The 26,321-nt window shown below is 39.1% G+C and overlaps 1 protein-coding gene across 2 annotated transcripts in view; it reads right to left on the bottom strand.

The window, feature by feature from the left end:
* mus81 (mus81 structure-specific endonuclease subunit) overlaps nt 1-26,321 on the bottom strand; it is a 181,205-nt gene that overhangs the window by 85,493 nt on the left and 69,391 nt on the right. For both annotated transcript variants that reach the window (XM_067143518.2, XM_067143519.2), the window contains exon 5: nt 22,924-23,077. In XM_067143518.2, the coding sequence (XP_066999619.2) occupies nt 22,924-23,077 (154 nt within the window). The remainder of the gene's footprint in view (nt 1-22,923; nt 23,078-26,321) is intronic.

Below are 26,321 nucleotides of genomic sequence, written 5' to 3'. Positions count from 1 at the left end.
TGTTGTATTAAAACACAGTACCTAGGTGGATTTTTGTAATCATTCTAATTGCAATTACGATAGTTATTTTGCATGCCAGTAAATCTACAAACACGAAGCTAGTATATCCGAACACCTTCAAATATCACCAGACTGAGCCAACTTGAACTCTGAAGTCCAGCGCTTTACCACCTGAGATACTCAGCCCAGCAATAGAGAAATGGTTTGCGTTTATCGACTTAGAAAAGAATTTTTCAACCTTATTTGTTTCAGTGGACCCTACAAATATTTAACTAAACCTTGGGGAACCCTGGCTGTCTGGCACATATTTTATTAACCTCAGAGCAAATTGTTAAATCATGTAGAACAGAAAGTGGGTCAAACTGCAATGCATACATTTTTCAATCAAGTCCAGCTCCTTAGCTGAATGGTCAGCATACTGGCCTACGGTTCTGATGACCCTGGGTTCAATTCCAAGCCAGTTCAAGGATTTCAACTATGTATGGTTAATTATTCTGGCTCAGGGAATAGGCGTTTCGGTTTGTCTCAACACACTTCTCTTCATCTACATACAACAAACCAAAATAAAAAGCACTGCAGAAACACACAAAAGTGACAACACCCATCCGCACAGGGTTGGTGTTAGGAATGGCATCCGGCCATAAAACAGGAACAATTCTATATCAGTATCGACCACAATAAATTAGGAGAAAGGCCGGAAGAAGAAGACTTTATCAATAAAATTTATAACTATTTACTTAATACTCTTCATAGAAAGGCATTCTCTTTAATTTTACAACTACAAGTCATATGCAACTCATACTGGATGTTGTCAAAAGGATAAGAACCAGTTTCTTGATGATTTGGAAAAAGTCATTAGTAAAGAGAGAGTAATCATTATAGGAGATCTGAATGCACAGAGTGGGACAGATAGTTTTATTGCTAGTTGCTTTGTCGCACCGACACAGATAGGTCTTATGGCGACGATGGGTCAGGAAAGGGCTAGGAGTGGGAAGGAAGCGGCCGAGGCCTTAATTAAGGTACAGCCCCAGCATTTGCCTGGTGTGAAAATGGGAAACCACGGAAAACCATTTTCAGAGCTGCCGACAGCGGGGTTTGAACCTACTATCTCCCGAATACTGGATACTGGCCGCACTTAAGCGACTGCAGCTATCAAGCTCGGTAGGGACAGATAGAACAGGATATGAGAACAAAATGGGAACTCATGGATATGGTGGACAAAAATAGAAGGTGAACATCTCCTAGACTTCAGTATGAGGAATGGGTTGGTGGTGAAAAATAGTTGGTACAAGAAGAGACAGAGCCATAAAATAACACGATACAGTTGGGATTGACTACAAAAGACTGTAATTGATTACAGTACCGGTCAAATGTTTAGGACCACATAAAGAAATCACGAAATGTCATCTAGAACCACTAGACCTCTGTAATTTTCTTTCTGATATCTCACATCTAATAGGATATATGTTGCCTGATTTCATTGAGATAGTTCATGTACTGTAGAAGTAATGAACTTTTAACTCTTGGAAGGTCACAACAACAACAACAAACAAAAAAAAAAATCAAAAATTTTGGTAATATAATGTACTGAATACTCTAATTGGTTGCAAGTATCACCAACAAGATTTTTCTGTAGACTTAGGAATAGGTGGGGGCCATTTTAGTATAAATATAAAAATTCTGAAAATATGCGGCACCGTTTTTTTTCGTGTTTTATTTTTTTTGAACCAGGGCCAAAATTGTTGATTTTTCTTTGGCTTTTTCATGTATGGCCCAAGGTCTCAGTGTTAGCTATCGGCGTCAAACTTATCTGCCCTTATAGTTTCATTTGCACTCTGTGGATGGCATCCAAGAATACGTTTCTGATGTCGATAGTTCACACTGAGACATATGACAAGAACAAGGAAAAATTGACTATTTTAGCACTGGTTTGAAAAAAAAAAAAAACCCACAAAAATGGGTGCCGCTTTTTTTCGGAATTTTCATATTTATACTAAAATGACCCCTAACTATTGCTAAGTCTTTACAAGAATCTTGGTAGTGATACTTGAAACCAATTAGAGGATACAGTACATAATACTTCCAAAAATGTTAACTTTCTGATGTGACCTTATAACATTTAAAATTGTATAACTTAAACAATACTTGGCTTAAATCACTGAAATCAGGTGATGTATATCACATTAGATGCAGGTGCTCAGGGAAAAAAATACAGAGGTCTAGTAGCAAAATTGTAGGTTCTAGATGGAACTTCATGATTTTTCAATGTGCTCTTTTGACCGGTACTGTATGGCATCTCAGATGAAGAAAGGAGCAGAATGGTAACAGATGTTAGAGTAATACCCAGCGAGAGCCTTGGCAGTGACCACCATCTGTTAGTAGCGAACCTGAAAAACTTCTATGTGCCAGAAGTACAGAACAGGAAAATGCCAAAAATCAAAGTAGGGGAACTCCAGAAAACAGATAAGAGAATTATTATCAGAACTGGATAAAAACCCTGTTACCAAGAGATGAAAGGAAAAATGGAAAGGCAGAATGGACCAGACTAAGGGACACATTGGTTAAAGGAAGCCACTGAAGTTTGTGGAAAGTCAAGTATGAAAACAAGGGAGAAAGAAACACCTTGGTGGAAAGAGAGAGAGCAGCAATCAGGGAAAGCAATCCCTTGTGGAAAGAAAGGGATCGGAAGAAAAATAAACCAGATCTTACTAAAGACACGGCAAAGATCATAAACCTCAATTATACCGAAACATGAAACTGGACGTTAAAAGAACAGTTACAGAAGAAAAGACCAAGGCATGGAATATATTCACTCAGAAACTGGAGGAAGGCAGCAGAGGCAATAAGAAACTATTGTATAGTGTTATCAGAATTAAAAGGAAACTAGTGAATACCATAAAGGTACATGAAGATGAAAATGGAAATCTGGTTAGGACAGAAAGTGACATGAGAAATCCTGAAGAACCATTTCGACCACCTACTAAACAGACCAGTTCAAGAACAAAACACAGAACTGGAAATCCAAGCCTACAATGAAGAACCTCCCATCACCTGAACAAAAACTGGGACAGCCTTAAAGTTTATGCCTAAAGGAAAATCTTCTGGTGCAGATGAAGTGAATGCGGACATGATTACGGCAGCAGGCATCCAGGGTATACAATGGCTGCACAAATTATTAAATGCTGTATGGACAGACAACAAAATACCTGCACATTGGAGCAAGGGCATTATAATTCCCCTGTTAAGAAAGGCAGCAGATGGAAAACCACAAACTATGGAGGAATAAAACACTGCTGTCTCATGGGCTAAAAAAATTCTAGAGAAGATCACAGAAAGGAGATTGAGAACCATCATTGAACCACTGTTAGAGGAGGAGCATTATGGATTCAGAAGTAACGGATCAACAATGGATCTAATTTTTAGCACCCACGTGCTGATGGAAAAGTATTGGGAGAAAGGCAAGAATCTGGTCATTGTATTCCTGGATATAGAAAAGGCCTATGATAGTGTTATAAGAGATAAGATCTGGGAGTGCCTGAGGAAAAGAAATGTGCCTGAAGGACTGGTAAGGAAAATTCAATGTTATACAAAGACTGTACTAGTTGTGTAGAAATTGGGGAAGGTCGATCATCATGGTTGGAGACCAAGAGTGGAGTTCAGCAACGAAGTGCACTGTCCCCACTACTGTTCATCACTGTTATGGACAATATATTGAAGAACGTCAAGGAAAAGTTAGGTGAACTGAATGCAGTGGCCCTTACTGATAATATCATGATTTGGGGTGAAACAGAAGAGGAAGTACAGACCAGACTCAACGTATGGAAATCCCAGTTCCAGAAATATAACCTCAAATCAGCAAGACTAAGACAGTGGTGATGGCAGTCAAAAGAGAAGGGCGTCCAGCAAGTGCAAAACTAGGAGACCACCAGCTAGAGTGTGTGGATAGTTTTCCTTACCTTGGAAGTGTAATCTCCAGTGATAATTTGGTCAGAAAGGAAATTACAAACAGAGTGCAAAAGGGAACAGAATTCTACCAACAAGTAAGAACACTTACAGGATGACATGATCCCAAAACTGGCCACGAAGAGCTTCATAAAACCAGTCTATGGACTGATGACTCAAACAACAACAACAACCCAATAACCATGCAAATCATTTTTTAGGTGATTCGATCAGAAACAAAATGAAATCAGACCATTTGTAGCATTATTGTACTGCTGACATAATTAAAACCGACATCGCATTATACAGTACGATATATTCTCCGTTCTCTCCAGGACCTTTTTAAGCGACACACCGCCCGCCATTTTCACAGACTGCCCGGCTATCATAACCTAAATATGCCCTAGTTAAATAATATAAATGCATATCTGAGGCACTCGGTACTCCAAATTAAAATGTAACTACTGTAAAACTGTTTATTTAAATGACAAATATTCATTATTGTCAGCATAATTGCATAAATTACACCAGAATTTGAATGTTTAGCTTGACTATCACATAGTGTCATGCAAGAGCAGTGTCTGGAATTGCAGCAAGCACTCGATTCTGCAGGACATCACAAGCCCGTATGGCTTGTTACATGTAGTGAAGTTGTCAGCAGAGAAATGAAATTTTCTTATAATAAACCTTTTATAACTCATTGTTGCACCAAAAATAAGGGTTTCATTAATTTCCATTTTGCTTCAATATGACTTAATTCTATGTTTCTTTCAGAATACAATGTTCTCACCACAAATAGCCAGGAGGCAAGTGTTACAGGATTATGAACGAGCAGTACACCAGAAGTTCAAAATACACTGTTATGCCTTGTTCATGATAATAACACTAAAACAGTTTGATTTTGCAGTTAATGTTTACCTGTCTGATATTACTGTTAATGCCCTGAGGGGAATAAATTCAAATTTTATCATATTCATTTTTTTACATAGTATTCTCCACCTGGCTACTCATTCCTGCCACCCAGCTATTTCTGGTGAGAACACTGTATTCTGAAAGAAACATAGTATTAGGTCATATTAAAGCAAAATTAAAATTAATGAAACCCTTATTTTTAGTGCAACAATGAGTTATACAACCTGTGACAATAAAGTTCGGTGAATGAAGTCAGAACGGTTGATCCGGCAACACTGGCGAGGCACAATGCTGCACCTGCATAGCAGCAGGTTTTGACCACCTGCTCCCAACGTTGTTCAGTTGAGCATCGTGTGTGTGCTGTGTAAGACTGGTTTGACGCAATGTGTGTTTAGTGCGTTGGTTCTAAACAGCGAACATGAACGACCAAAAGATCAATGAACAGATTTGTTTTAAGCTTGGCAAGAAACCGAAAGAAACGCATACGATGCTGGTACATGTTTATCAAGATCAAGGACTGTCCTTGAAGTGTGTGTATGAGTGCTTTGCCCGTTTTCGAGGAGGCCGGGAAAGTGTTTCTGACAACCCCCGTAGTGGAAGACCAGCAACCGCCGTCAGTGACGAAAACATTGATAAGATGAGGACATTAATCATGAACGATCAGCGATTAACTGTGCGCATGATAGCGGATGAACTGCAGATTAATCATGAATCCGTGCGACAAATCGGTACCCAGAAGTTAGGGAAGAGGAAAGCGTGTTCTCGTCTTGTGCCAAATCACTTGACTGACAATCAGAAGCAGGCACGTTTAGAGGCTTCACAGGATTTTGTCGAAACGGCGGATGCGACACCAAATTTCGTGAACTGTATTGTCACTGAGGATGAAACCTGGTCTCTCAGGTACAACCCTGAAACGAAACAGCAAAGCATGGAATGGTGTTCTCCGGGATCCCCTCGTTGGAAAAAGGTCAGAGCCGAAAAGTCACGCATCAAAACGATGCTCATCACCTTTTTCGATAGTCAAGGCATTATCCACAATGAATTTCTAACTGAGTGAACGATGTTGAATACTGCACGGTACATTGAAAAATTGACTCGTTTCATGAAACGTCTACGCAGGGCATGACCCCAGTACGCACCACAAGGTTCATAGTTTTTGTCCATGACAACGCTCTCCCACACACAGCCAATATCGTCAAACAGTTCATGGCAAAAAAGGGGGTGGTGCAACTTGAACATCCCCCATACTCACCAGATCTCAATCCTCCAGACTTCTTCCTATTCCCACGACTCAAACTCACTTTGAAAGGAAAGAGATTTGACGATATTCCTGACATCCAACTAAACGTGATGAGGCTTTTGAACACCATCCCAAAAGAAGCCTTCTTGCAAAATTTCGAGGACATGTATCGCCGATCTCAGCAGTGCACAGTTATGGGAGGGGACTATTTCGAAGGACAGTAAGATCACTGTTGTGCATTGTTCATCTATGTTGATAGTACAGGACTATTCACCAAACTTTATTGTCACAGGTTGTACATGGTTTATTATAAGAAAATTTCATTTCTCTGATGACAAATTCACTACATGGACTGAACAAATTCCAGAAGATAAAACCAAATTCATGCAAATTTATAACATGACACATAATGTTGCCATAGATAAAGAGTCTCATAAGTATAGCATAACAAATTCCAACTTGTAAGTTTGATGAGTTAAACTATTCCACCACTTTAAAATCTTTATTTAAAAATTCTATGAAATTTTATGAAAAATAAAACATGTACCGACTAATTTTAAAATTAATGTTATTTTAATCTAAGAAAAATCGTAAGTTATGTCCTGTTCAACACTTCTGACAAGAAGGGGTCATGGCAGTTCTTTCAGTGAAGAGAACAAAACTATTTTTGTTTTGTAAATGATCAGAAACAAACTCCTTCCAAAGATGTAGCTGCTATGGGGCAATAGCGTGTACAGGAGGAGTAAGTGGGGCCATGTAGGTTTCCCTAATCACTTGCAAGCAGCACAGTAGTCGCAACTCATAAGATAGATCTGTGTTGTCCACTAGAGTTGATCGCATTATCTGTGTAGTGTGGAAGTGTGTTTACAGAGTAAGTTTGTACAGTACGGTCGCCCTCGACAATGAGACAGGCGGTAATGTGAAACTATTGGTGGATTGCTTTTGGTATTTAGGAAGAGTGTGTTATTTGTGAACAAATAAAGAAACAGTTATCAGAAGGAGAAACTGTAATAGCAGGGATGAGTACAATGTAATCGATTAGATGCCTCAAATGAAGAAAGTGATAGTGCTGTGATAAGTGATGAAGGGGGACAGCGTTGCTCAACGTCCGTAGGTTTTAACCTTAAAGTACCCTACACGTGTCCTCCAGATGGTGCTAATCGAGCAACAATAGCAAGATGCCGCCGTACTGCCCTACAGGGTCTCACGGCTATGACAATCGTGCAACGAACTTAAATAATAGTCCTTTTGAGGACTCACATTCATATTCACACACCCGAACCTTCGGCTCTGTATTAGCCATCTGCCAACTTACCATAGAAGGCATTAGTAAAGCAAAAAGTGAATATTCATCCAAGATCCTTCATGAACTCTCCGTGGATGTGGTAGTACTCCAGGAAACTCACACTGAAGATGACCAGCAATTGAAATATAGGGGTAAAATTCTAGGATACCAACTAGCGGTAGCAGTGAATGATCCTAAGTATGGCATAGCCACTTTTGTCTAGAACGATATAGCGAACTGTGAAGCAATGGAACACGTTACAAACAAAGCATTCTTCTCCTCATCTATAAAGGTAGATAATGTCGTGATTACTAATGTAAATATAAACCACCTAGCGTCAGCTGGCCAGAGCACAGAATGTTGGTATCTCCAGAAAACAGCATCATTCTTGGAGACTTCAACAGCCACCACACGCTATGGGGATACGATGAGTGCGATGAAAATGGAGACAGGCTACTTGAATGGATGGATGCAAGAGACCTTAAGCTAGTGTACGATGCCAAGGACAAAGGAACTTTCCACTCTGGTCGTTGGAACAGACTATTCGCCAGATCTCTGTTTTGCCTCCTTTATGTCAACTACCTCAATACACAGACAGGTATTGAACAATTTCCCTCAGAGCCAACACAGACCCATAGAGTTGGTCTTCAGATCCCTGTTATTAGGTCTGTACCCATACCTAGATGGAACTTCCAGAAAGCTGACTGGAAGACATATGCTTTGCACACAGATGATAACATTAGGTGGAACGCCAGAAAATTACTGGAGGTTTGTTGGGCTAATAAAATCAGCTGCAAAAAGAACCATTCCTCATGGCTATCGGAAGGATTACATACCTGGTTGGAACGAGGAAACAAGTCGCTTGTTTGCTGAATACTTAGAAGAAAACAGTCAGGAGAAAGCAACTGAACTTCTGAAATCTCTAGTTAATGCTAGAAGAGAGAAGTGGATAACAACAGTACACATATCCAGATGGAGATGGACACAATCAAAGTCGCGTTTAAGGGTAATGGTTACAGTGATTTGCAGATTCATAGAGCCCTACATCCCAGAGAAACGACCAAGCAAATCTCACAGAAGGAAGAAGTGAAGGGAACTACCTACTTGCCTTACATTCACAACACCACAGATTGAATTGGCAAGGTCCTCCGCAAACACAATATAAAAACCGTGTTTGGCACCGCCACTAAAATTGCTCACAATCTGAGTAAAACCAAGGACAAATTGTCCCCACTTTTACATCCTGGGGTATACGAAGTTCCCTGTACATGTGGTTTAGTATACATCAGCCAAACATGCCGGTCCATTAGTACCCGTATCAAAGAACATGAACGTAATATTCGTCTCAACCAACCTGACAAATCGGCAATAGCTGAGCACGCTCTATCGTAGGGTCATGATGTCATGTTCCAAGATGCTCGAGCTCTTACCCACACTAGACATTACAGATCCAGGATTATATGGGAAGCTGTGGAAATACATAGAAATCCTAACAATTTCAACAGGGACACTGGCTATCAATTAAGTAATACCTGGTTGCCAGCCATTAAGAATTTACGTAGGTAGTTCGCTTCCCTGCCCCTTCACTATTGTTATTTTGTCTCAGTGTTTTCCAAATTCGTACATTCCTTGTCACCAGATGTTTCATTCCAGGCTTATCTCTATGTCTTACACCTGTCATATGTTACCGCAAACACGTTATGCGAACCACTTAGTCTGATTGTGATGGTTCGGTCAGCTTCCGCTTCGAACGCTAGCATTGTGCCACATCCTGGAGGCCACCTGGTGGTGAATGAACATATATTTCCACTTCTACTTCTATTATAACGTTCCAAATTCAAAAGTGTCTTTGTTTAAGAAGCCTTTCTCATGGACAGTCGAGAATTCTTCTGAGGACGCAGAGCACAGTTTTCTGCGAAACGTTAAGAATTTCACCTTATTTTCTTGACACAGCACAAGCCCAAAAGCCTACACAATATCATGTAAACAGTACAAGATCTCAACTTCACACACTCTGGTAGAAAAGCATGGTAACTCTTCCGTAAACTAGATCCAACTTCCACAACACTGAGGATGCAGACCTCCATTAATGTGGAAACTATAGCAATCCACCTGGTCTCTGTATCATGGGCTCCGGGGAATAAGAAATTCACAAAGCAAGTTAAGTCAGAACTAAGGCAGAGAAAACAAGAAATCCAACCAAATGACGAATATTCAAGTCCGTTTTCCTCAGAAGAGATACAAAATGGTCTCAACTCACTTCGTAGTGGTAAAGCTGCCGGACTTGACGGCATATTCCCAGAACTTTTAAAGAACTGTGGTCCAGCAACCAAACGCTGGCTTGCCTCTTTCTTTAGTAATGTTATGCAGTCTGGCTAACTGCCTCCCCTGTTTAAGAAAACTAAAATTATCGCTATCTTGAAACCAGGCAAGAATCCCAAATTACCCCAAAGCTACAGACCAATAGCCCTACTAAGCGTAACTTACAAGCTTCTGGAAAGACTTGATTCTTAACAGGGTAGCTCCTACGATTGAATGCCTCATTCCGATTGATCAAGCTGGTTTTCGCCATGGTCGTGACTGCAGTGATCAGTTGCTCGCTTTGACTTCCTTTATAGAAAATGGATTTGAGAGGAAGAAGAAAAGTGTCTCTGTGTTCCTCGATCTTACCGCTGCCTATGACACAGTCTGGAAAGAAGGCCACCTCCTGAAACTCAGCAGAGCAATACTATGTCTCAAGATCTTCACTCTAAAAAAAAATATGCTGGGAAATAGATTTTTTCAGGTTTATACAGAACATGTTCGCAGTCGTTTCCACAAACTCAACAATGGTTTACCACAGGGTTCAGTGCTGTCTCCAATTCTCTTCAATTTATACATACATACATACATACATACATACATACATGACCTTCCAGAAACCACATCTCACAAGTTCATCTATGCAGATGACATCAACATCACCATACAAAGAGCAGACTTCAGTGAAGCTGAAGAAATCCTATCCCAGGACCTTGAGAAGGTGGACGGTTATTTCACACAGTGGCGATTGACACCTAGCCCTGTAAAGACAGAAGTAACTACGTTTCACCTCAGTAACAGGAATGCAAATTACCAACCGACAATCAGGTTCAGAAATCATACACTGCGGTGTAATGCTACCCCCAAAAGCCTCGGTGTAACTTTAGATAGATCCCTAACCTACCGCCATCACCTTCAGAAACTGGCAGCTAAACTGAAAAGTCGTAACAACCTTCTGCATAGACTAGATGGAACATCATGGGGTGCAGATGTGAAATCACTGCGAACAACTGCTTTAGCACTAGTATATTCTTCAGCTGAATACTGTTCTGCTGTATGGCTGAATAGTTCCCATACTCGTCTGGTCGATGTCCACCTGTGCCATACAATGAGAATCATATCTGGTACCCTGCACTCCACTCCTAAACAGTGGTTACCCGTACTGAGCCACATTCAACCTCCTCACATCTGACGACAAAATGCCGTTGTCAGATTATGGACTAAGGTGGTGATGATCAGCTCACTTCCCATCCACCAGGATACAGAAGAAATTTATAAATAATAATACAGAAGAAAATGCCGTTGCGAAACTGAAATCCCGGAAACCTGCCTGGAAGACAGCCAGGGAACTAACTGACATACCTTTTAGACCTGACAAAGCATGGGAGCCAGAATGGGTCAGATTACACCCACATGGTCTAATCAACATTGATGACCCAACAGCAAAACCTCCTGGGTTCAACCTCCCATGCACCATCTGGACTAGATTAACCCTCTTAGTGCCAAGCCATTTTCTGAAATTCTGGCTAAGAATGCCAAGTTATTTTTAGTGGTTCTGCAGACTTTCAGAGAAATATTAATTAAAAATTTATTTTGTTAAATATATGCATTATTCTTGCAGTATTATATAAAATATACTTCTGATTTTACCAAGAAATGCTTATAAATGTGAACAACATCTCCAATATATTTTTAAATTGGTAACAATTTAACAATTGTTAATTTTCATTTTTATTTTTAAGATTTAGTTTAATTTTGGAAATACAGTTTGTAACATTGCCTAAATCCAAGAACATAGGTAAAATACACATACAATTCTAAACAAAACAGCGTAATTAAAAATGTAATTAATTTACCTACAACCACCCCAAAACGTATTTTTTAAAAATCTGCACTCATCATTTTCCTCACTGAAATTGTTGTTCCACTGTCAATCGTACCTGGCATTGAACAATAATTTAATACATAACCCTTTTGAAGTACACAATAATTATTAGTGAAAACTTAACAATGATCATATTTCAACAATATACAACCTTAAAAATTACAATCAGAAATGCTTTCATTTCCAATACAGAAGTAGCCCGCCAAACTTTAACCCTTGATTGTGGTGAAAACGCATATATTGAGACGAAATGTTGGGCAAACGTATTTGTTTCATTTACCATCAAATTTATCAATGAATTAGTGAAGAAATGAAAATAATCTATTACAGGGGCATTATGTGGAGGCGCATATTTAGGCCCAGCGAGTTCCATGTATATGACGGGAGTGGTAGGTCTATCGAACTGGTTCGGAAAAATTTCTCGGAAACAAACATTAGCATTCACATTGCTTTCATTATTATTGTCATTATCACTCGCATCATCCATAGCTCCATCATTATTGTCACTTTCTGAATCACTCAGAACTGGCAGTGAATTTTTAATTGGTTCCACAGACTGCAATCGAGTACCTACTAACCTGAACACCCGATGTACTGGGGCCAGAATAGCACTTCCTTTTCGATACTGGTGATAATGGCGATGTTCCTGGTATCACGTCACTATCAAAATCACTTTCCGATTCTAATTCGTCTGCTATTATATCATTTTCCTCTAAATATGCTATTAGCTTATCGTCATCCAAGCCGGCAACCAAACTATCTCTACTACAGCTCGCCATGTTGTCAACAACTCAGAGCTTGTAAACATCACAGATTATTAACTCCCTCCGTTCGTGTCAAAGATCTCCAAGGCCAAAACTATGCCACTCTCGTGAAAGCTTGAAACCTCAGCTTTCTAACGGAATAAAACACCCAGAGGCATCTGTTAGCAGAAGCCGTTAAACACTAGGAAATCATCGCGCCGATCCAGTCGGCTCTGGCACTTTTCGCGCGAGGAGCAAAAGCCGATCTGATCGGCACGTGGCACGCAGGTGGTTAAACAGGATACGCTGCGACGTTGGAAGAACTGCTTCTGCACTACACCAATGGGGGTGGTTGGAGTCTCCTTCCTGCAACTGTGGTGCTGAAGTGCAAACCATCAGCCACTTCGTGAAAGAATGTCCTCTACAAGGATTCACTGGGCCTATGGAGGAGCTACATCAAGAAACACCTACGGCACTCGCTTGGCTGAAAGGACTTGATATCGGCTTGTGATGAAATCTCAGAACCTGCAGATGTGTGTGTGTGTGTGAGCGCGCGCTTGAGAGTGAGATAGTCTGTAAATACTCTATATCCATGTATATAAATATGTTTATATTTTTCTAATAACACATATATAAAATACATTTCAAACGATTGTCAAATGAAGCATCATACTCTATATAATTAAATAAGTAATGAAGCAATGTCACCAGTGGCATGTCCAGGGAAGCAGCAGTTCATCTCACCCATCACCTCCAAGGAAAACATGAAGTTTCGGTATAACTGGCTCATACATATAAGATAAGGACAAAACAAAAGAGGGAAAAAGATGGAAATTTTTATCCTCCCCATCTATGTCATCCCGGGATGCCTGAAACTTAGAACAGTCTTGGGACAGAAAAGAAAAATAAGGCGTAGGACTGTGTTCCAAAACTCTGAAAACACGCTCAAACAATGGTGCTCATCAAACCCAAATTGCTGCAGGCTATGATAAACTGTGAAGTGCGCAGCCATTTTATAGCAAAGAGACAGGAAAACACCATAATACGTGACCGTCACAATTCCCTGCTGATCAAAGCTTCCAACTTGTGGGTAAAAAAGTTTAAACAAAATAACAAGTACCTCTGTTGGAAAAAAAGCCACCAAGTTAGCAAACGGTAGGCTGAAAGAGACTGCTCACATTGAACAAAGAGCTTATGAATTTGTGAGAGAAATCAATCTCTTACCAAGGAAAAACATCTGTCACCAGACCAAGTAATTAATGCCGGCCAATCAAGATTTGATAGAGTTCTGATCTGGACAAACCCTCGCAGTGAAGGGAACCAAGCACATCTTTGGTGCAGTTGGATCCATGGCAGTAACCATACTCTCTTAAATGATAATGCCAGAGATTGTGATGGATTATACGCTGCTACCCCATTTGCATAAAATCTCACCGGTATTTTCCTGCAAATATGACCAACAATTTACCGAATATCAAGGCGTTTGCAAGCAAATCTGTTAAAATGACCAAGAGGAATTTAAAGGTCTTCCTAGAACAAGATATATGGCCAGAGATACAGGCACATATCAAAAGTTTTCATTTGGTTGACTCCTGGGCAGGATTGACATATGGCACAAAGACCACTTCTTACACCTTCAATTGTTTATATATTTCCAGTTCTCGGCCGCAAGATTCTCTAACTTATTCAAAATTGCTTTCTCAATGTGGCTACATCAAAGATCTTCCTGCTGTATTTCAAACACCCTTGGAGTACTGCTTCAGGATTAAAGGAAGGGTGCTTCTGTGAGAAATGTGACCAACCAGCTTTCATCAAATTTACACATTGTGATAAATGCATATGCATGGACCAAGCTTTTATTGTTGACCTGCATATTTTTTTTGTCTCTGACAGGTCAGAAAACTCTGATGTCAAATGTCTGATATCATATTATTGACTATTCGTTGCAAATAATCCATTTGTTTCATAATATTCATAATTCATATGATGCTTTCATAGTCACTGAGCAGAAAGGCCGCACGTGTTAATGCGCTACGGCTATGGAGCCAAGCTGTGCATTCGGGAGACCCATGAGTTCGAGCCCCACCATCGGCTGTCTTGAGAATGGCTTTCTGTTGTTTCCCATTTTCACTTCCAAGCAAATGCTGGAATGGTTCCTGTTCATAGTCCACAACCGATTCTATCCACTTCCTTGCCCAATTTTATTCACCATCATTCATTTCATCTACATTAGCTCCTCATCCGAGCTTGTCGTCAGGAAGAGCATCCTGCCAACCCTGTATTAAGAAACGGGACTAAGGAGCATACATAGTACAGTAGAAGTCCGATACAGTGAGTACCCAATTATAATGACAGGTTTTCTTTTTTCTGTCCATTGAAAATTCCTATATCAAACTGTGTATTCTCCTTCGGTTACAGCGATAACCCCACCACTGATGCATCCATTATTACGAGCAATTAAGCGTACACTATTTTTTACCATTATCAATATTTATGCACTCCAGCGATTCTAATGAATGCGATTGATCGTCTTTGGTATTTTCTCGCTATGTGAGCTAGCGGAGCTCTCACGTCAAGATTCAAAGGCAATGTTGAAGTCAATTAGTAATAACTGGTGTTTTGTAAAGAAAATTTGAAACGAAAGAGAGAACATGTTTTTAAAATAAATGCATAATTAACATGGGCGATAGCAATTGTTAACTCGTTAGAAATAAGGGCTGAAGTAAATGATCGCTTAATTTTAATGTTATACACTAAAATTAATAATGTAATACACTTTGAGATATGGCAGAATGCATCACTGATTTCAGAGGTTAGTTTATAGTTTCCTGCATCTGGTTCAATTTCAGAAAGCCTATTACCGTGTAAATTTATAAACGAGAAGGTTACAATTTCTCTACTGGCACTTGAAACATGTTTTCATGATACCTATATGGTTAAGTTAGGTTAGGTGACGCTATTTGAATAAGAAAACTGAAATGTTTGCTACAGAATGCGATCGACCGCCTTCAATATCACATCGTTTTCTCACTATGCCCACTAGCGAGCTCTCTCGTCGACATTTCAAGGCGATGTTGGAGTTGATTCGTAACAATCATCGACTGGTGTTCTTTAAAGGTTTGAAATGAAAAGAACATGTTTTCATAATAAATGCGCAAATAATGTGGCCGATAACTGTTAACTCGTTAGAAATAAAGGCTGAAGTAAACGATCATTTAATTTTAATGTTATATACTCAAATGAGCTAAGAATGTGATACACCTCAAGATATGGCAGAGTGCATCACTGATATCAAAGGTTAGTTTATATTTTCTTCCATCTGACTCAATTTTGGTAAGGCTATTCCCATGAACATTTATAGCAAGAATGGTATCATTTCTCCACCGGCACTTGTAATACATTTTTACGATACATAAACGGTTAAACGATCAATTATCTTTGGTATCGTTTTCTCGCTATCTGCACTAGCAAGCTCTCTTGTTAACATTCAAAGGTGATAGAGTCTATTAGTAACCCTCGTCGACTGTGTCCTATAAAGAAAATTTGAAATAAAAGAGAACATGTTTGTAATAAATGCGTAAATAATGTGGCTGATAGCAATTGTTAACTCGTTAGAAATAAAGGCTGAAGTAAATGATCGCTGAATTTTAATTCTATATACTGAAATTAAATAAGAATGTGATACAACTTGAGATACGGAAGAGTGTATGACTTGTTTTAGGAGTCAGTTCTATTTTCTCGCATCTGGTTAAATTTCAGAAAGGCTATGCCGATGTAAATTTATAGCGAGAATATGATCATCTCTCCTACTGGTGCTTGAAATATGATTTCATGATACATATACTATTAAGTTAGGTGATGCTGTTTGAATAAGAAAACAATCGATTAATCAATCATCAATGATTTGCATTTAGGACTGTTGTCCAGGTGGCATATTCCTTATCAATTGTTTACTTAGCCTTTTCTTAAATGTTTTCAGAGAACTTGGAAATTTATCAAACATTTTCCTTGATAAATTATTCCACTCACTCACTCCTCATCATATAAATGAATATTTGCCCCAACTTGTCCTTCTGAATTCCAACTTTTGCCACTGAAGCCTTCGGAGTGATACTACAATGTTTCAGAATGAAACTGAACATATGCATTCACACAGTATTGAAATTCAAAAAATAACAACTAGTAAACTGTAGATATCATCCATGAAAACATAAGTTTTGAACAAACTGATTGCTATTTCATACCAATTTTAATATGTTTGTGGTGTTTTTTCCCTGACTTTTACGAAAATTGAAATATAACGACAATCAGCTATGACGAGTAAATTTTTTAACGTTATTAATTCTTACCACAATGGACTTCTACTCTATTTTCATAGTCACTGAGGCAATTGATATCTTCAGTTGTAATAGTCCACAGTATACTAATATAATTAGTACAACACCACATTGCATACCTGCCAACTTTTAGAAATCAAAAATAGGAAGATTTTTTTTAATTCTTGGATTTAATTCAAGTGTATTGCGCCACGGTCTCGGTAAAAAGACGACAAGATAAAAGGCATACATATCTACAGTTACAATGCGAATTAACCATTACATTTAAAATCTTAAACTAAGAAAACAAAAACTATTGCAAGAAAAAGCACCTAATAATCATTCTCATTTATGACACATACATACGAATAGTAATATTTAGACAGATAAGTCAAGACCTGACTACAACTTACCAAATGGTGAAGAATATACGGTGATAGAGACTGCTGTGTTTACTTGTTTAGCATTGAACTGGCAGCTAACTTTGCCCTCTTCAACAATGCACTGTCATACTGCTGCTCATAACACTTTCCACTTAGACTTGATTTGACCACCAATAGTTTACTGAGATTTTCGTCATTCAGAGATGATCGGAATTATGTCCTCGTCTTTTTTACCTGGCTGAACAATTTTTCACACCCGGTGTTGCTGTATGGAATTGTCAATATTAAGAGCATTACTTTTGTGATTCTATCATATTTGAAACACCCATCTGCACCTCATATGACGACGGTTTGAAAAGTTCCCGGAATCACCGCTAGATGTCAGTGCTAGAGCAACGAGGTTCCCGCGCAATAATCACACATCCTTTGTGAGTGAACACGTGGCGCATTAGTGCTCTAGCTGTAGGAGTGTCGTAGTGACGACTCTTTGTTGTTGTTCCCGCGTATTGATTTGTGACAATGGAAAAAACTGAGATTTGAGCAGTGATTAAATACTATGTAAAGAAAGGTATGAAAGCAAAGGAAATTCATGCCGACTTTCAGAACACACTGGGGGACTCTGCTGCTTCATTTTCAACTGTTGCGAAGTGGACCAGCAAGTTTAAATTTGGTCGGGAGAGCTTGGATGATGATCCGCGTAGTGGACGGCCAAAAAGTGCTACGACCCCCAGAATTTATCGCAAAAGTGCATAAAATGGTCATGGAGGATCGTCGACTGAAAGTGCGGGAGATTGCTGAAGCTGTAGGGATGTCTTCTCAACGGGTATATTATATTTTAACCGAAGAATTAGGTATGAAAAAATTATCCGCAAGATGGGTGCCGCGGCTCTTGACACTGGACAATAAACGCACCAGATTGGAAATGTCTGAACAAAGTCTGGCCCGTTTTCAATGCAACCAACAAGATTTTTTGCGCCGGTTTGTGACTACAGATGAAACTTGGGTCCACTACTATACCCCAGAGACAAAACAGCAGTCAAAACAGTGGAAACATGCCGATTCACCACCACCAAAGAAAGCAAAGGCAGTGCGTTCGGTCGGAAAGGTCATGGCCACAGTTTTTTGGGATGCAAAAGGCATTCTGCTGATAGATTATCTTCCTACTGGCCAAACAAATACGGGGCAATACTATGCAAACCACCTAGACCAACTACAGGAAAAGATACGCAAAACAAGACCTGGTTTGGCAAGGAAAAAAGTCATCTTTCATCAGGACAACGCTCTGCCGCACACAAGTGTTATTGCCATGGCAAAACTTCATGACCTGGGGTACGAATTGTTGCCACATCCACCACCTTATTCACCTGATTTGGCACCATCAGACTTTCATCTATTCCCCAAGCTGAAAATTTTCCTCGGTGGACGGAGATTTTCTACAAGGGAAGAACTGACAGCCGAATTGGAGAGGTATTTTTGCAGGCCTGGAGGAATCTCATTTTCGAGATGGGATCAAGGCATTGGAACATCGCTGTACCAAATGCATTAGTCTGGAGGGAGACTATGTTGAAAAATAAAAGGAGTTCCACCAAGGTAAGAAACTTAATTCTAGTACATTCCGAGAACTTTTCAAAGCACCTACGTATATCCCCTATACCAGACCAAGAACAATCTACTCTTTCTTCTTGCACAACAGACAATGGTAAATCCTCCACTTGGAGAGCACAAAACGCACTGTAATGCATCCATCGCTTCTTGGTCATCTTCACCATCTTTCACTGACAATACAACAGGAAACCTTGAAACAAAATACTTTATGGCATTGAAGGAAGAAGTCTGCAAAGAATTTATCTGAGCTACTTGAGCATTAACAAAAACATCACTATTCAAATTCAATTTATGAATAATATAATCACAAACTGCAATAAAATAGTTCCTGGCATGCAAATAAAAGTTTTTCTTCTCCTCAGGTGCCAGATTTTCTACAAGACGAAATGTTGAACAGCCGATTACTAAATCATCATCAGCTTTTTGATTCTCTCTCATGTGACAGATCACTTCTAAAACTGTAGGATATTTTTTTATAACCAATGGCTTAACAAACCTACACAGAATGTCCTTCAACATATCCATCAGCATTGATCTTATGACAAGAATGTGAGGTGCTTGCGACTAAAGAACTTTCTTAGTTTTCTCAAGCAAAATGCTTTATTAAAGTTTGAAGATAGAAAAAGAAATAGTCTCTCCTCTCGTGAAATACTGGCAGTGCAACTAGACTCCTTTATTTTCTTCACAGATGGAGATGAACTACTCTCCGCCTTCCTTTTTCCAGAAATAACAGAAGCTTGGTCTTGTACTCTACTGACACAAGGACCACGTTCCATTTCTGTATCTTCATGTGCCTTTAGCTTGGGAATTTGGAAATACTTCAGAGATGTAATCTGTGCCATTGAACCGCTTTACCTCATCCTTAAAAAAACTCTGAAGTGGCTCCCACTCTGAAATCAATCTTTCCAAACATTTCCCCAAGGATAACCAGCGTGTACACACATGCTTTAATATTTTTCTAACATCAGTTTGGTACAAAGCTTGATACGTTTTGAGATGATCTTTTCTCTTTGAGCTTTTGTCTAAATAATAATAAATATCAATTAGCATCTCATCAATTTTGACAGGAAGGGAGTCTGCAACCCTCATGGCAGCCAAATTAATCAAATGACATGGGCATCCCATAATAATAATAATGTTTTCGCACTGCTCTCTTAATTTAGCAGCAACACCGTTTTTTCTTCCCATCATAACAGGAGCATTGTCTGTGCTAAAAGCTATACAGTTTTCCATTGGAATGTCATATCTTTTCAGAACATCCAGGAGGAAATTAGCAATATTAATACCAGTAGAATTGCCTTCCAAATTTTCCATGGATAGCAAACAATTTTCAATCTTTTTCAATTCTTTGTTGAAAAACGAAATGACGATAGGATAGAGCTTACTATCTTTATCATTGCTACCATCAGTTGAAATCGCAAAAGGTCCAGTCTTTAAAGTTTGAATCACCCTTACTATCTGCATCACGGGCCATTTCATTCATTATGGCAGATGTTTTTGTTCTAACACACGCATATTTCTTCGCAATGTCTTAATCTGGGAACATCTTTCTGAACAATGGCCCTGCGTGATCAGAACAAGACAATGCAAGGTTATGTTCGACAATGAACGCCGTGAACAAACATTCTGCTCGAGTGACTGCATCATCTTCCTTCCCACCTACAAAAAAATTACTTAATTTTTTGTTCCTCTCGAGACAGCTAGCACTATCTTTGTGTTTCTGTGTGACCCTGTGAGCTACAATATCTGTTTTCCCTCCATGCGAGATATTAATATCACACCGAGACACAGAACAAAATGCATAATAGTTTCCTTTATTAGCCTGTAAAATGAACAGAAATTCAGTTTTATAGGTATCCCTGAACACTTGGAGATAACGTTTGTTATGTTTTGTAGTCATCATGTGAAGAGAAAATACCACAAACTGTCACCGACACAACTCTCTGAAATACATTGAAGTCATTAAAATTATGAACTCTGATCAACACAAAAGCATTGAAATACACGAAACTACCACATACAAAACAGATCAATATGTCTCGTACATTATTAACATATGACTTCGACAAGGGGAAAAAAGCACAGAACCGCAAGAAAAAACACGTGGTCTAAAACTCCACCAAAGCTACGCACAGAAATGAGCGTGCGAACCGCACAATAACAAACTCACTCTTTCGTCCCGATCAATGAGTCCCTAGCGCTCACTAGTGCGCATGACCTCTGACTCGTAGGACGATTGCCGTCCCGAATTCCCACCTGAACAGCACACACGCTGCTGTAGTGAGCGGGAAATACGATACATGAAGGCGACGGATGATCCGCCCGCCAAATAAAGCATCAAATGCCGGTAAATATGCTTAAAAATGAAGTTGTGTAAATTACACAAGCACATAAGAATTCGTCCTAGGGGAAGAGTACTGACCGTACTGGAGGTTATATTGGTCAAAAATAGGAAGAAATAAAAATAAATTGAAAAACCGGAAGATGGGTTAAAAATCGGAAAGTTTCCAGGTAAATCGGAAGGGTTGGCAGGTATGACATTGTGACCCTCCCTTGTGTGCTAGGTTTGGCATCAAAGTGTAAAACTTTATGACAGTGTGATTGGGTTCTGTTTTGTATTTAGGATATACACTAGGGATGACAAAGTTCTAAGCCCAGATCTTCCTGTCAGTGAATTCATAATACTAGGCTTAGTACAGTCTATCATAGATGCAGGCCACAACGGTTCCATAAGTTGTTGGAAGTACGCAGTATGCAGCTGGCACTGTCACTATAAATAGAAAGAATATGCCAGCAGATTTCAAGGCTTCAGAAAGGTGAAGCAGTGGCTCAAAGTTATTTTCTAGAGGTGAAGTGACGAAAGCGTTAGGATGTCTTGTGCTTTTTCCATACTACAGACTGACATATCTCTGCAGCCAACCAAAGAAGAAAACATAAGGATGGTGGTGAGCAGATTATTGAGAAATCATTTCCCATCACGGAATATAATGGTAAAAAAATTGAGTTGCGTATAGCTTTTAGTGTCGAGAGTGTCCGAGGACAAGTTCGGCTTGCCAGATGGCGGTCTTTCAATTTGATGCCTGTAGGTGACCTGCGTGTCATGATGAGGATGAAATGATGAAGACGGCACATACACCCAGTCCCCGTGCCAGCAAAATTAATAAATTATGGTTAAAATTCCCAACCCTGCTGGGAATCGAACCCAGGACCCCTGTGACCAATGGCCAGCACGCTAACCATGTAGCCGGACAATATAATGGTAGAATGTTGGGAGTAGATGGGTAAAGATCAGGTCCTCACTGGCATTCCTGAGATAGGTTGGGCATGAAAGGTCACCGTAAGATGATTTTTTCCTCATCCGCTGAACATGGCCCTGCTCAATGCCAAAATAGTTTCGAAGCATGTTGTGGACGAGAAGCTCCACTATCAGGACGTCGTCAATGAAGATAAATCAATGACAAAGCGAGGAAGAAGATGCGTTTCATAAGAAATGACGGCACAAGTCAAAACAGTGGAACACAGGTGATTGAAGCAAAAATGCCTCGGTAATCATGGGGTCGCAATCAACCATTTGCGAGGATAATGACATAGTGATGGTGATGATTCATGATGCTGCACCAGCCCATTTTTCTGCCCTTGTGCTACAGCATCTAACATGGTTGGGGGTCAAGGTAGACCTGTACTTTGGCTGCTATCATCATCTGATTTAAATTCTCTGAATTTTTGTGTTTGGTGACATCTGAAAACTATAGTGTACATGACGTCTGTTGACACTGTTGAAAAACTGGAGCAAAGAACTGAGGCTTGTCAACAACTCCATGATCTACCGTTCATGTGTGAATCAATTCAGAGCGCACTGTAGCAAAGAGTATAGTATTGTATCCAGATGCTAGGATGATATTTTGAGCACCTTCTGCAACAGATTCAAGTGTACTGTACAGCACTGTATTATACTATCTAATATCATCCCTGTTTAAAGGAGAAGACCAGAAATTTGAGTTTAAAATGAGGGATTATTAATGAGGTGTAAGGTGTGTTTCAGTTATTTGGTACCAACAATGATGACGGCACGGGGTGTATCAATATGTAAGGCACAAGTCCATACGTACTATCACGTCATTGTCGCAGCAGCAACATATGTCTGCAATTATCTCACGAACTGTATGATTGCAACCTCACGTTCACCAAGGTGCTTTTGCTTCTCCTGTCGTGTACATTCTACCATTTTGACTTGTATGATGACTTCTGATATACAGTACTCTGTATACACAAAATTGCTTTTAAAAAGGATAAAAATAATCTACAAATTACTTGGCTGGATTACTACTCCGGGAGACAAGTCCTTTCTTGACAAGCAGAGACATAGACGACCATGCTGTATAGTATGAACCAGTCACAGGTTTCTTGAAGGATGTGTCACAGAGAGGTTGGGCTCTAGACTGAAGTTCTTCTCTTCTCATGTAACCTGAAAGAAAAAGTATTAACAATGCATAGAGAATGAGTAAAATTACAAGTAGTACAGTGTATTTGTTGCAATGAACATTGCTAACTTGATACACAGCACATAACTTTATGTAGCTAAGGAATAAAAATGTGTTTTAAAAAGTGAGGAAAATCACACAAAGTACAAGAAACTCAATATGATCTACATTTACAACATAAACAACAAATAAAACTTCTCATATAATTTTAAAAAGGATATATATTTTAAGTAATTTAAAATATAATACAAATGTAGGAAAAGGATGTGACCAGAACAAAATTCCTATTTGAGATCATAAAGTCTCCAACAGCTGTCCCTAGCAACATAATTCACAGAAGCATTTGCATGAGTGCTAAAATCTTTCACTCAGTTTGCACTAAATCACACTGGTACACCATACATTTTAGCAAGAGCATGATAGCCAAGTGACATAATCACTGGCTTCTCACCAAGGTATCCTGTGTATCGAATTCCAGCCAATGAATGCAGGAATTTAAAACATTACACTCAGTAAAAAAATTATAAACTTTTAATTTCCTGATCGGGAAATGAATTCATGTCCTTCCCAATGAACTAGGCATGCCTTTACTGCCTCAGCTAGGCAGTCCCCAAACCATTTTAGTACTGGCCTCAAGTTAAGTACCCTCAATATGACCATAAAAGGTGCATTTCCAAACTAACTGCAAGTTCAATCATAATCAGCAAATTAGCAACATAGTGAAGAGAAAAAATAAATTATACAATCTTTAATGTTTAGAAACAAATTTAGAGCAGCAATTTCCAAACTCTGTGAACTTGTGAACCTCTTTCACAAAGATTTAGGCTCAATGAAACAAGGAGAATAGTCAGCTTTTCTCTTTTCTTAGCTTTAATGTTGCCTTATTTCACTAGTTTCTTTTAATATAGTGTCAAAATTTAGTGATTTGGCATTTCTGAAATATCTTCTGTGATCATAAAATCTGAAGCAGATTTATATTACTGTATAGTACAAAATTTCAAATGCTTTTCCTAACCTAAAATTTTATTACAGTTACCGTATTTACTCGTATATATAAAAAAAATCTCTTAATTTCAGACTATTAATGAAAAGAAATTAATCTGGGAGCAGGCGAGATTGCTAAAAATCCTTCAAGTGAGCAGACAGCAAGTGCAACATTTCAGTTAATTGTAAAACCCATGCTTCTGCACCACCTGTTCACTGGCCTTGGGTACTCTTCCCCCCTACCCTAGATTCTCAATGTCCTTCCAGCTTCCGAGCTCCGCATTCTGTGCGGCCATGTGTACTGTGTAATTAGGAAGCATCCAACACACAAGCCAGAGTAAAAATGAGCAAGATAATAAGTTTTACAGCATTCTTCTAGTTGAATGTGTTAGAATAAGCTGCAGAAAATGGAGTGAGAGCAGCAAATCGTACATACGAAGAGCAGCCATGTATGACTCATTACTGTCGTAACCAGAAAGAAAAATTACGGTATTGGGAGCAAAGAAAACATGTAAATCCTTCAATTTTACAGCTGTTGGACGTCTCCATAAATAAGCCATTCAAAGATCATGTTAAGAGTTACTATGTAAGTTGGATAGCAAATGATAAGCACGAGACGATAAAAAGGTAGGAAAATCAAGCGACCATTATATTTGGTGATTGCTGTTATACTTGATATTATTCCTATTATGGCATCTATGGCTGAGGATGACCTCATATGCAAAACATAACTAAATGCAATAAGACGACTAATTCTGAGAGCTATTGGAAAATAAAAATATTAACATACTGCTTGAATACGTCAACGCACAAATCAGAAAAGATAAGTACAGTCGTTTATGAAGATTGCAGGAGACTACCGATTTACCCAATTGTAAGCCGACCATTTATAATTCTTCGTTCTCGGTATCTGATCCCAATCACCTTCAGAATCTTAAATAGCTTGGTCCAATCAACATTATTACCTCTTTCTTGGTTCATAAAATGCCCCTCAGCTTAGAATCAGTATTGTTAACACTGCCAGTAAAGTAGAAGATGCAACAGGATAAAGTTAAAAAAAGTCAGAAGTTAGTTTTGTCATCATATAGACTCGGGGCCCGGTTTCATCAAAAACGTGTTAAGATTCTTGCATTTCTCCAAGCTTTTCCTGAGAAATGTTAGGTGTTGTTGTTGTTTCAGTCATCAGTCCATAGACTGATTTGATGCAGCTCTCCATGCCACCCTATCATGTGCTAACCTTTTCATTTCTACGTAACTATTGCATCCTACATCTGCTCTAATCTGCCTGTCATATTCATACCTTGGTCTACGCCTACCGTTCTTACCACCTACACTTCCTTCAAAAACCAACTGAACAAGTCCTGGGTGTCTTAAGATGTGTCCTACCAATCTATCTCTTCTTCTCTTCAAATTTAGCCAAATCAATCTCCTCTCGCCAATTCAATTCAGTATCTCTTCATTTGTGATTCGATCTATCCATTCCTTGTTCATCATGCTGACAGAGAGCACCAGCTATACCTGAATTAGACGCGTCCGTCATTACAATATAAGGCTTCAGAGTACATGGAAATTTCAGCGTGACAGCTTGGCGGAATCCACTTTTCAGGCGCTCAAATGCCTCATTGAGGTCATGGTTCCATCTCCATTTCGCATTCTTTACTAATAACTCGCAGAAAGGTTCAATTAAACAAGAGTATCTGATTACAAAGCACCTGAAATAATTGCAGAGACCTAAAAAGGACCTTAACTGCTTCACAATGCGTGGGGTGCTAGCATTGAAGATGATGTCCAGTTTCAGTTCCATCTCACCTTCAGCATTCTTCTGTAACACCACATTTCAAAAGCTTCTATTCTCTTTCTTTCTGAACTAGTTATCGACCATGTTTCACTTCCATACAACGCCACGCTCCACAAGAAAGTCTTCAAAAACATCTTTCTAATTCTTATATCAATGTTTGAAGTGAGCAAATTTATTTTCCTAAGAAAGCTCTTCCTTGCTTGTGCTAATCTGCATTTTATGTCCTCCTTACTTCTGCCATCGTTTGTTTACTACCCAAGTAAGAATATTCATTTACTTCCTTTAAGACTTCGCTTCCTAATTTTGTCCTTTGTCCACACCATTCAGCAGCTTCTCAAGATTTCTGCAGTCTCAGATAAAATAATATCATCGGCAAATCTCAAGGTTTTGATTTCCTCTCCTCGGATTGTGATTCCCTTTCCAAATTCCTCTTTGATTTCCTTTAC

The sequence above is a fragment of the Anabrus simplex genome, chromosome 3 (assembly GCF_040414725.1).
Source record: "Anabrus simplex isolate iqAnaSimp1 chromosome 3, ASM4041472v1, whole genome shotgun sequence".
NCBI lineage: Eukaryota > Metazoa > Arthropoda > Insecta > Orthoptera > Tettigoniidae > Anabrus > Anabrus simplex.
The sequence above is the reverse complement of the archived record's forward strand: the minus strand, read 5'-3'. Positions and strand labels throughout refer to the sequence as shown.